General features: G+C 34.9%; 1 protein-coding gene across 7 annotated transcripts; it reads left to right on the forward strand.

Moving 5' to 3' along the window:
• The first annotated feature begins 396 nt into the window (after positions 1-396).
• Positions 397-11,613, forward strand: LOC128240828 (uncharacterized). 7 transcript variants are annotated; one of them, XM_052957741.1, is made up of 8 exons: positions 397-778; positions 2,836-2,938; positions 8,939-9,004; positions 9,230-9,295; positions 9,860-9,925; positions 10,150-10,216; positions 10,432-10,497; positions 11,340-11,613. In XM_052957741.1, the coding sequence occupies exons 1-7, from the start codon at positions 740-742 to the stop codon at positions 10,439-10,441; spliced, it is 417 nt and encodes a 138-aa protein (XP_052813701.1). In that variant the 5' UTR covers positions 397-739; the 3' UTR covers positions 10,442-10,497; positions 11,340-11,613. The 7 variants fall into 7 exon arrangements, with proteins under 7 accessions (XP_052813701.1, XP_052813700.1, XP_052813706.1 ...); XM_052957740.1 differs by lacking the exon at positions 10,150-10,216; XM_052957746.1 differs by lacking the exon at positions 9,860-9,925.
• The last annotated feature ends 1,370 nt before the right edge of the window (positions 11,614-12,983 follow it).

The following is a 12,983-nucleotide window of genomic DNA, read 5'->3' on the forward strand; positions in this document are numbered from 1 at the left end:
TTACTCGTCTGCTGGTAAACCTAGGATGTTTTGCTTTTCCGATAATATTTAATTTACTTAATATTAATAAAAACAAAATTATGACTGAAATACGAAGTATCGCTAAAAAAGCAAAAGTGTACAATATTGACCTCAAACAATGACCTTGCCTTTTTAATTAGGAGCTGGAATTAAATGTAAGACAACCTTTACCATGTAACTGAGTCAGCTGATTCTTCAGAGAGCTGAGATAATATGCTCTACGTATATGTTTACAAAACGGTGTACACTACAGCTTCAAATATAGCAATCACATATTTCTCATTACTACGTTTTGGTGTAAATATATATATATATATGTGTGTGTGCGTGCGTGCGTGCGTGCGTGCGTGCGTGCGTGCGTGCGTGCGTGCGTGTGTACAGACCGTCAACTGAAGACATTTATTAGAAATAACAGCAGCGACTGAGGACATTTCGGTCAAGTGAGAACGTCCTCATTTGACAAAAAAATAAATTACTCTTAAAATACTCGTTTTGGGCTAAAACATAAAAATAAATAATAAAAAAATAGTGGGCCTTAGTCGGAGGTGTCAAGGTCGAGTGTGTCGGTCGAGTGTGTCGATTACGAAATTCGCCATATTTTGTGTTTCGCACTCGATGCCTCATTTGACGGTCAACACCAGACAGAACCGTAAGCAATGTTGATTTACGTATATCCTGTGTTATAAGTTGTATCTATTCATTCAAATCATGTGTGATTATGTTGCAGTTAATACGAAAACAGTACAATAATGATTATGTAAGCAATGGATTTTTAATTATTCGTGATAAATAATATATGTCATGTATTTTCGCGACCATTCTTGTAAAAAATTACTAGGAAATTTTAGGACTGCGATTTCTGTAATGTCTTCAACATTTTAAAGATGTAAACTTTACATTCTGCTTTTAAGATTCACATGTTAATGATGTATAGTAACAGTACTGTACAGTAATGTATGACCAGTTGGGTACAATAATTGTTTGTTAAAATCACAGGTGCTTGAGGTTAAAATGTAATTGGATTCTTTATGAAACTATAGTATATGGTTCGCCAAATTAGCATTTTGACCAGGTTAACAAAAAACAACAACAATTTTTCTATGACATTAAAATAGCCATTCTAATTCACCAATTAATTGTAACCACGCCCTACCAGGTCTGGGGGATAGTCTAGTCATTTTAGAATGACTAGGGGATAATCCAAATAATTGTATGTTGACAGATTTTTTTACGATTTGATATGGCTAATCCTTCACGTACAAATTGTTTTGTACCAAAAGTGGGTAGTTATTCCGATCATGTTTCCTGGTTAAAGCATATTGCGTCAATAAAATATCATATAAACAATAAATATTACCAGATAATGTTATTTCGTATTAGTTCCGTACACCAAAAAAAAATATCCAACGAATAATTATGAGTGCTGTGTTTTTTTTCATTTCATACCGTCAAAACATAACAATATATATACATGAAGGGCACCTGCAAGGCTGGGTTCACAGTTTTACAACAATTGGAACACCTCGGGGGATGCCGAGTTGTTACGATTGTATTTATGAGGTATATCTCGAAGCGTGCCGGAGATGGCCGAGTTGTTAGGATTTGCATAATTGTTGTCTGTGTCAGTCATGTTTCATTTTATTGGAAAGGTACATCCTGGGTTTAAATGCATGTAATGCTTGTTTTGAGCAAAATATCTTTGCACTTACATGGTAAAAAATGAATATAAACCTTTATTATCTATTTCAAACATGAAATACTTCTCTAAATACAATTTCAAAATTTTCAAAAACCCCCTGTTTTTGCACAAACCCGTTTAGATGTTAGGGATTAGAAGAAACCCTTATAACACGTCTATTATTTTAGACTAGTCTGGGGGTATATTGGGGAGATGGGCCTTACCTCATATATACCTTGGGTGTGGGAGCATGGGCATTAGCAATTGTTCTCTCAGGGCCCAGATTCTACCCAGGATTTGCTGGACTGAATGTCAAAGTCCCCTCTATTCCCAGGACAGGGTGGGGGGGGGGTTGCAGTTGACTGGTGCATAATATGCTGTCCATGTTTTTTTAATGATGTTTAAACAAAACATCACTAAAAATCCAGGAATCATACAACCGAGGGCCCTTCACAATAATTAAGTGAATCTTGAGGAGTCCCAAGGATGCACAGGCAGTTTTAAAAGGGAATCTCCAGTATTTAATGGTAATTAGGACCTTAGGTTTTCTGTATCACTTATTCACTTCACTCAGGACATATCTCTTTATATCCATTCATTTTCTGTAATACAAATTCAAAATGATGATGCTTTTTTCTATTAAATTCATCAACATGCTTATTTTTGATTTTATAATTAATGAATTTTTCAAATCTTGCCATATTTTTCTATATTGGCTCACCTAATATACATCCTACCAAAATGGTATTTTCTGATTCCGATGAATAAATGCAGGGCGCTACACAAATATTTTTATCAGTTGACCCACAGGATCACCTACTCCAAAAAATTGGTGACCCTTTCGCAAAAAACAATTTTAATTTATTGTTTTAAAATAAACTAAGAATCACTCTACAGTCTTTTAAAAGCCTTTCCTCATCAAGCTTTTATTTCTATGTGGGAAATGACTCTGGAGCATCGCTTACAAATCACCACATTGCGAAATATTAATGACATAATTCACATCGCAAAAATGTGTTGCAGAATTCTCGGTCCTACTAAAACTCGACAAACAGAACCGGCCCTCAGGTTTGAAGATCTCATTACATTTCCATACTTTAGAAACAGAAATAAAGTTTGCTGTTGATATTTGCCAGGTGATGAAGCGTAATGGCAGCCCAAAGAAGATGCAGAGGACAGAACAGATGTGTCATATATCCAAACCTAACAACCTAAGTATGGACATTGCAATTTGTGCAGGTATTTTTGGATATTACTTGTAATAATATATATAATAATTAACAACATTATATTCTCATCAAATATGCAGAAAATTGAATAAATACTCTTGTGATACATAAAAATTGAATAAATAACACTTTTACAATAAACATTTGCAAGCATGATAATTGATATGTTGTTCATTATTATAAATCAAACATCCCACAGTGTAGACTGTTCATACACAGGCATTTGATCATAGCCAGTTGAGTTTTATGGGAAGTGGACAACTGAACCAAAATGTCAGGTACATGTCCAATGCCTGTGACTTCAGGTAAAAAAAGAGTAAATTTAACTTTGTTTAAAGACAACTGTGTTAAACTTCACTGCTAAGATTCCTGATAATTGTTCTGATTGTGGATGTCTCCTGTTGAACATAATTTTACGAAAGATGTACTCCTTGAACACTATTCTAAGGCAAAAAAGGGTATTAGAATCCCTGAAATACGGAAAGCTTCGGGGGGCTTTGCCCCCATGTCCCCCCACCAGGGCTTTGCCCTGGACCCATCGGGGGCCTTGAGCGGCCCCCTGAACCCCACGCAGACATTTTCAGGATTGGCAACTTGGCTCTGTTATCATCCCTGAGGACCTGAAATTAGCAAATACTGGCATGTTTTGAAGTGTGTGTCGCTTACACCTGTAAAAGCTATTCTTTCTGAAGTCATTTATCTTTGGGGGACAATTTATAACAGTAGCAGTGAAAACGTTTGCAGATCTATATAAAAACTAAGCATGATTTATGCAGCACCAGTCAATTGAAACCATGCCCCCCCTCCCCCTCAGGGCCAAAGTTCCCCCCAGGTCCGGGAGTATACAAGGGAAAGCGGGGAAATGGGCCGTGTTTTTACCTTTTAGGTGGACCCACAGTGTCGAGTGAATGCAGTGGTTTTGTTTTGGGGGAAAATAGCGGAGAATGGGCCTTACTTAGTTATCCTGGGGTCCGGGGCCATTTTTGCAGGGATTTTACCAGCAGTTTGTCCCAGCAGGCTGGTGATTTTACCCAGGATTGGCTTGACCGAAAGTCAAAATCCCCTCTATTTCCCGGAGCTAGGGGTCTGTTGTTACAATGGACTGGTGCATTAATCCTCTTTTTTTAGGAGAATGACCAGGGTAAAATGTGAAATTTGTATGTTGTTAATGTTAGATGTTAAATATGTTCATATTTTCTTGCATTTTTAAGGGACTCACTCGTGTTTTTGGACCAAAAATTGTTTTTCTGGTAATGCATATATATGCAAACACTTATTTATTATAATTTTACTCAAATTGCAGAAAAATATATATAGTGTATAATTATTGTATAAAAAAAGTATTTTACTTTTATAAAGTTAGGTGCGAACCCATGCCTGCTAAGTGAGGAAAAAAATAGAAACCCAATGCTTTCACCACTACGCCACCAGGACTTATCCAAATGTGATGGATAGTTTGACCTTTTAACAATACATTGATAAAATCTAGTGATCATGTCAATCAACCAATCACGCAACAACAAATATGTCATTAAGTGTCCATTAGTGGTCTCCAAAGAGGATATTTGAGCAAATATTTGTTATACAAGCACCCTTAATCCAACATTATTTTAACCGGTTAAAATTGAATTATCATCTATTTTAATGCTGTGAATGTTTGTATATATTTTTATGTAGGAATAACATGATGGACTGATTTTAGGGACAGGACAAAAGTTAAAACAGTTGTTTTTAAACCACTTCATGCACACACAATTCCAAGTTCTAATCAACTTGGCTTACACACTTTAATATATAAGGTGAACAGATTCACAGTTGTGACATATTTGGACAAAGGCCTTTCATTTTTAAATGTCGAAATCTTGTTATATATTTTGGTAGGATACATTTTTAGTCACTTTGTGACAAGGTGAGCTTTTGTGATCGCCTTTTGTCCGGCATCCGTCGTGCGTCGTCCGTCAACAATTTACTTAAAAGACATCTCCTCCTTAACCGCTTGGCCAATATTAATAAAACTTCATAGGGATGGTCCTTGGGTGGTCTTCTAACAAAGTTGTTCAAAGAATTCAATTCCATGCAGAACTCGGGTTGCCATGGCAACCAAAAGGAAAAACTTTAAAAATCTTCTTCTCCCAAACCACAAGGCTTAGGCCGTTGATATATGGAAGGTAGGATCACCAAATGGTCCTCTACAAAGATTGTTCAAATTATGGCCCTTGGGTCAAAATTGGCCCCGCCCCTGGGGGTCATGGGTTTTCTCTATATGTTTATAGTGAAAACTTAAAAAATCTTCTCCTCTGAACTTACTTTGCCTAGAGCTTAGATATTTGGCATGATTCATCGTCTAGTGGACCTCTACAAAGTTTGTTCAAATTATGGCCTTGGGATCAAAATTGGCCCGCCACTGGGGGTCATGTGTTTTCTCTATATGTTTATAGTGAAAACTTAAAAAATTCTTCTCCTCTGAAATTACTTGGCCTAGAGCTTAGATATTTGGCATGATTCAACGTCTATTGGACCTCTACAAAGTTTGTTCAAATTATGGCCCTGGGGTCAAAATTGGCCCCGCCCCGGTGGGTCATTTGTTTTCTTTATATATTTATAGTGAAAACCTTAAAAAATCTTCTCCTCTGAACTTACTTGGCCTAGAGCTTATATATTTGGCATGATTCATCGTCTAGCGGACCTCTACAAAGATTGTTCAAATTATGGCCTTGGGGTCTAAATTGGCCCCGCCCCGGGGGGTCATGGGTATACTTGATATGTTTATAGTTAAAACTTCAAACATCTTCTCCTCTTAACTTACTAGAGCTTAGATATTTGGCATGATTCATCGTCTAGTGGACCTTTACAAAGATTGTTCAAATTATGGCCTTGGGGTCAAAATTGTCCCCGCCCCGGGGGGTCATGTGTTTTCTCTATATGTTTATAGTGAAAACTTAAAAAATCTTCTCCTCTGAACTTACTTGGACTAGAGCTTAGATATTTGGCATGATTCATCGTCTAGTAGACCTTTACAAAGATTATTCAAATTATGGCCCTGGGGTCAAAATTGGCCCCGCCCCGGGGGGTCATGGGTTTTCTTTTTATGTTTATAGTGAAAACCTTAAAAAATCTTCTCCTGTGAACTTACTTGGCCTAGAGCTTAGATATATGGCAAGATTCATCGTCTAGTGGACCTCTACAAAGTTTGTTCAAATTATGGCCCTGGGGTCAAAATTGTCCCCGCCTCGGGGGGTCATGGGTTTTCTCTATATGTTTATAGTGAAAACTTAAAAAATCTTCCCCTCTGAACTTACTTGGCCTAGAGCTTAGATATTTGGCATGATTCATCGTCTAGTGGACCTCTACAAAGTTTGTTCAAATTATGGCCCTGGGGTCAAAATTGGCCCCGCCCCGGGGGGTCATGGGTATTCTCTATATGTTTATAGTGAAAACTTCAAAAATCATCTCCTCTGAACTAACGTTGCTTAGAGCTTAGATATTTGGCATGATTCATCGTCTAGTGGACCTCTACAAAGTTTGTTCAAATTATGGCCCTGGGGTCAAAATTGGCCACACCCCGGGGCTGATGGGTTTTCTCTATATGTGTTATAGTGAAAACTTAAAAAATCTTCTCCGAACTCACAAAAAAAAGTAACGTCTTAATTTAAACTGGATAATATATTTAGTACACATACCAATTTTCAATATGGGCCACATACAACAATTAATAACAAATATACATATATAGATACACACTTAAATCAAGTAGTGACAAGACCTTAGATATTTGGCATGATATATCATCTAGTTGACTTGTACCAATATTGTTCAATCTTTGGCTCTGGGGTCAAAAATTGGCCCCACCCGGGCGGTCATGGGTTTCCTTATATATGTATATGATGAAAACTTAAAAAATCTTCTTCTCCGAAACCAAAAGGCGAAGGCCTTATATATTTGGTATGAAGCATCGTTTATCGGACCACTATTAAGATTGTTCAAACTTTAGCCCTGGGGTCAGAATTGGCCACGCCCCGTGTTCATAGGCTTAGGTTTTCAATATTTGTATATACATTGAAGAATGTGCAATATATGACAGGTGAGCGATTCAGGGCCATTTGGCCCTCTTGTTTAATAAGCTTATTATTAATCTCTTGAATTTAATACTTAACACACCAAATAGGCTTGAATTTTACCAACAGTGCTATATTAAAAAAAAATTCTTCCAATCACTAAACAAATACTGCCTAAATGGTGTTCACATCAATAAATCTTTATAGCAGTTCTATATTGATCACTACTATTATTTTTTTTATAATTGATCACTTGATAGTTAAAACTGACTAGGTACTGTTCACAATTTAACAAAAAAATTATTTTAATCAAATAAGTTCCATTATAATTATAACATGACTGGTAATACTGACTAGATACTGTTCACAATCATAACACTGTTCCCAATCATAACACTGTTCACAATCATAACACATTTTTTATATTAAACATAAGTCAGTTCCATTTGAATCATAACATGATAGTTTATACTGACTGGATACTGTTCTCATCACTGAATCTTCAAAAACATTTTTTTGTTAAAAACTAACTGAAACAATTGCACACAACAGTTACTGACTCTGTGGATGGTGTTCACAGCATTGAATCTTTACACAAGTTCTTTTATTAAACACTAAAACTATTTCACACGTCAGTCACTTCCTGGATGGTTTTCTAATTATTTAATCTTTACATGTGTCGACTATTAAAATTAACTGAATGTTGTGTTGATTAATAATCAAAACTATTTCCCTGAGGTCAGGTAAAACCAGTTAACTATTAGCCTTGGGAATTTCTTTGTCGTGGACATCATTATATCAAATGCATATACAGTCATTGTAGGTGGCATGATTTCTTTCTCAATTTTTGACAAAACCTCTATGACAATGAATTTTTCCCCAAATTGTTTCAACATGGAGCCTGTCTTTAGGTATGGCGATCTCCTCTTCATGTTTACTTGCATTTTCAGCCGTTCGATATCCACGTACAGCCTTACGATTGTATAAGAGGGAATGCTTGTGTTAAAAATATCGGAGAACGTATCACTTTCATTTATTTTAACAAATGAATTTACTGTTTTGCTGTCCGAGAAATAGCTTAACTAAAACCAGTCCGCCAGTTTCTCGAGCATTGTTGTCAGGGCTTACAATTGGATGACTTATAGACTGGCTATAGAAACGATGAAAAGCTGAATGTGGAAGAAGTTGTCTTTTTTCCATGACATATTATTTTAATCGACGGGTTATATTCGGGGCGGAGGGATTAAAAAAGTTTGGGATTTCCAATTTCATTTTTTTTCTGAAGTTGCTTTTTTTGAGCGGCGGGTTTGTTAAAGCTGCACTCTCACAGATATACCATTTTTACAGCTTTTTTTTTTATTTTTTGTCTCGGAAAGGCCAAATTTGTGCATAACTGTCTGCAAACTAATGATTTAAGATTGCTGACAAAAAATCAGATGGTGGATTTTCATATTTCCGTTCGAAATTAATGTTTTATGGCCTAAACCATTACTAACTGTTTAAGAAAAATGCACAAAACATCATTTTTTTTACTTAAATGTAAAAATCTGCGACCTTTTTTTTGTCAGCAGTCTTATATAAATGGTTTCCATGGATTTTCGCAACAATTGGTTGGTTCCAAGACAAAAAATAAAAATGTTGTCAAAACGTTCAATCTGTGAGAGTGCAGCTTTAAATGAACAATAAAAAACAGTAACCAAATTAATAACATTACTTTTAAAATCAATAAAATGTCTGCTGGAAGTGAATCTAAGTATAGTTTTTAGATAAATAAAAGAATACAATTTTATCTATGTTGTTTATTTTTGGTAATGATATTTCTTGTTTTCTAAGACCCTGCCCTCATTTGCCTGTCGTTACACACTGTGTTTCCTGGGAATGCTGTATCTAAAAGGGAGATTTTTCTCAACTGCATTATTACTGAATTATGTTATCAATGTGTTTGTTTATTTCAGGCAACTCGGATGTTCACAATGGTCCAGCTCATTATTATGAGGACATTGCCCCAAGTTCAAACATTGGTAAGTTTGTGATTGCAGACTCTTAATGTGTCTTAACATTACTATAGCCCTAATGTTTCATAGTACATGCTGTATCTCAGTAGCTTGTCTTTTCTCACACACTGTCCTCAGTTGCCTGTCAGTTAACACTGTGTGTCTTCAATTGCCTTCAGTGGGAGTTTTTTTTATCAGATGTTTCTCAACTGCATTATTACTGAATTATGTGATGTGTTTGTTTAACTTCAGGCAACTCTGATGTTCACAATGGTCCAGCCCATTATTATGAGGACATTGCCGCGAGTTCAAACATTGGTAAGTTTGTGATTGTGGACTCTTAATGTCCCTTTACAATAGTACAGCCCTTATGTTTCATTAAGGGCTTCCATTAAGAATTTAAAACTGGAAGTAAGAATTTCCTGACCATCAATATTGGAAGATTTTTACTATAATTTAATGGTTTAAGTTTCCCTGAGTACAATTTCTTCTTTTCCAGTATTTTTTTAAATAGTATGTTAAAAATCTCATAATGTTGAAGCTATATCTTGCCAAATTCACAGATTTGTGTTATAATTACTCATTTTTCTCCAAGACTGATTGAAATTTTGAGCATAAAAGTAATATTGACACCAGGTTTTGATATTTTGAACTTTCAAACTTTTTACTTTGGAAGTTTCTTCAAAATTATGGAAGTTTTTGTACTTCCAAGGAATTAAGTTTGGAAGTTTTAACCCATTTCAAGGGAGTAAGATACTTCCAAACTTCCTTAAATGGAAGCCCGGCTGTGTCTTCAATTTCCTTCAGTGGGAGATTTTAATTATACCAGATGTTTCTTAACTGCATCATTACTGAATTATGTGATGTGTTTGTTTATTTCAGGCAACTCTGATGTTCACAATGGTCCAGCTCATTATTATGTGGACATTGCCCCAAGTTCAAACATTGGTAAGTTTGTGATTGCAGACTCTTAATGTGTCTTAACATTACTATAGCCCTAATGTTTCATAGTACATGTTGTATCTCAGTAGCTTGTCTTTTCTCACACACTGTCCTCAGTTGCCTGTCAGTTAACACTGTGTGTCTTCAATTGCCTTCAGTGGGAGTTTTTTTATCAGGTGTTTCTCAACTGCATTATTACTGAATTATGTGATGTGTTTGTTTAACTTCAGGCAACTCTGATGTTCACAATGGTCCAGCTCATTATTATGAGGACATTGCCGCGAGTTCAAACAAATGGTAAGTTTGTGATTGTGGACTCCTAATGTGTCTTTACATTACTCTAGCCCTATGTTTCATAATATCTCAATAGCTTGTCTTTTCTCACACACTGTCCTCAGTTGCCTGTCAGTTAACACTGTGTGTCTTCAATTGCCTTCAGTGGAAGTTTTTTTTATCAGATGTTTCTCAACTGCATTATTACTGAATTATGTGATGTGTTTGTTTAACTTCAGGCAACTCTGATGTTCACAATGGTCCAGCTCATTATTATGTGGACATTGCCCCGAGTTCAAACATTGGTAAGTTTGTGATTGTGGACTCTTTAATAGGTGTAATATGTATATATTTACATAGGATAGCTTGGTGACATTAGAAACTTTCTTGACCATTTATTGCAGATAAGATGTGGGCATTTTCCCACACACAACCTTAATTTAGCATTGCATTATCACATATTTATATTTTTATAGCATTCACAATTTAATATAGTACTTTAAATGTAAATATATATATATTATAAATATGTGAAAGTTCATTTCAGGACCATTGATTCAATCATAAATGCCCTATGTCAAATTGGCCATTGACCCAAGAAGCACTAATGAGGTTCATGGGAATTATCAGTTAGATGAGGACAGTTATGATCATATGAATGTCAGAAATAATTTCATTGCTTTTGTATAAAAATAAAACATTAAAATGAGCACAATTGAACATATATCCTTTCTTTGACTTAGAGACATTCAACTTAACTCGGACTCAGGCACCTGGTATGGTCCAAGAGACATTGTTCATGAAGTGTTTTTTTCAATTAGTTAATACATATATTTAGATCAAGGTCTTGCATTCAATTGTCAAAAATAAAAATATATCCTTGTGTGGGGATTTTCTGATTATGACTTTGTCGTGATAGATATGATTTAAAATAACTACTAATAATCTTTCTCAAGCATTGCACATCTATGACAGATTTCAGATGCTGAAAACGTTATGGTCACCGTTTCTTCTGTTCTCCAACAATGCTGCTATCACTTCTTTTTTCTCTAACCAGCTATCGGCGGACGATATCAAGTCCCAAATTAGTTTGAAATTCATAATGTTTTATGTAGCATTTATACAAATATTTTATATATTTTTAAAGGAGTTAAGCACCATCCAAGGAAGTGACAAAGAACACCTTGAAGCCAAACCCCAGCTGTGGAAACTGGTATACAGAAGTGCTTCAGGTTACAGAAACGCCATTCCAAGTTGGATTAAGAGACTGTTATCAAGCAAAACAAATGTTTACATAGAAGGTCTTTGACAGTGGTAAACAGGATTGACAGCTACAGCAACGCTGAATAATTATCACCAGTGTTGTGGTTTGTGTCATGGTTTTGTTAAAGTAAGGAATCAGTCTTTATGTGAAGTGTCTAGGCCGCATATTTCAAGAAGTCTTCATTACTTAGCTAATACTAACTTGAAATCATCATGACATCGCTGACACATTCTTTACACATCGTTTAGCATGGTTTAATGAAAACATCACAAATGTTCAAACTCTCGGAATTGCAGCTTAGCTGCATCAACGTTAATAATGATGTATATATTTGAATCAAATTAGTTTGTGAAACACCATATAAAACGGTTACGATATCACGATTGAAGACACTGAGTCAATCTTGGTTTCATCCGATATATATGTATAACAAATACAATTTATAATGCGTGTTCTGTTAAAATTAAAACAATATATTTGATCCATAACTACTGCAGGGATCATTAGGTTAGGGAAAAAAATGAACGTAATCATCAACAATAAACAATTTTATGAAAAGGTTATGTGTATCAAATTGATCACTTGTTCACCTGAAATGATTTTCATCAGAAGAGTATTGACAACTTATTTGGGAATATTTCACAAGATATTCAAAGTTGCACTAAATTCGTTTGAATCAATTTATGTGTAGACACAGAGCGAAGGAAACCTTAATCACATTAGTAATTAAAATGTATGATTGACATCAAACATGTGGTGTATGTTCTGTTGAAGTGTACTATATGACACCTAATTGGTAAGTGCATGATTTTAATCAGCACAGTAAACTTTTAACATACTCTCAATTTTTAGTTGACGTTAGACAACCTGATTCACAATAATATCAAATTCGTTTATCACAAGCGCACTTAGTGATATCTTATTTATATTATCACAGAAATACGTTATGATATTTACAGGCCGAACATGGTATATTTCATTTGCGTAAAGTTCATTAAGGTGTCTAATGTTGAATACATAGTTCTGTCTTTACTATATCGCGCGAAGTCCACTACTAGCGTTTTTCTTTCACCTTCTTATCTGTTTTTGTTATGTATGAACATCTGTTTACATAACCTGCAACATTGATACTAATTATTAAAGGGGAGCAACTGTTATTACCGTTGTGCTTACTATTACATGCTTACTAGAATTGTCTTTCTTTAAAACTCTGTTGAAATTCAATTAAAAAACAACAACACAATACACTTTGGAAATTAGTGTAGTTTCATTCGATACCCATTATGTCTTCGATGAAGGTTTTGATGCATTCAAGTCTGAAGTCAATATATTACCGACAAACATTGATACTGAAAATAAAAAGGTTCAACATTTTTTTTTGTCTTAAGTTATGGTTACTAGAGTTATCTCTCTTAATAATAATAATCAATATTCATATAATAATCACTATCAATATAATAATCAATATTAATATTGAATTAAGAAAAATAGTTATATTAATAACTATGATACAAATAAGGTAAATGC

Source organism: Mya arenaria, chromosome 7 (genome assembly GCF_026914265.1).
Source record: "Mya arenaria isolate MELC-2E11 chromosome 7, ASM2691426v1".
Taxonomy (NCBI): domain Eukaryota; kingdom Metazoa; phylum Mollusca; class Bivalvia; order Myida; family Myidae; genus Mya; species Mya arenaria.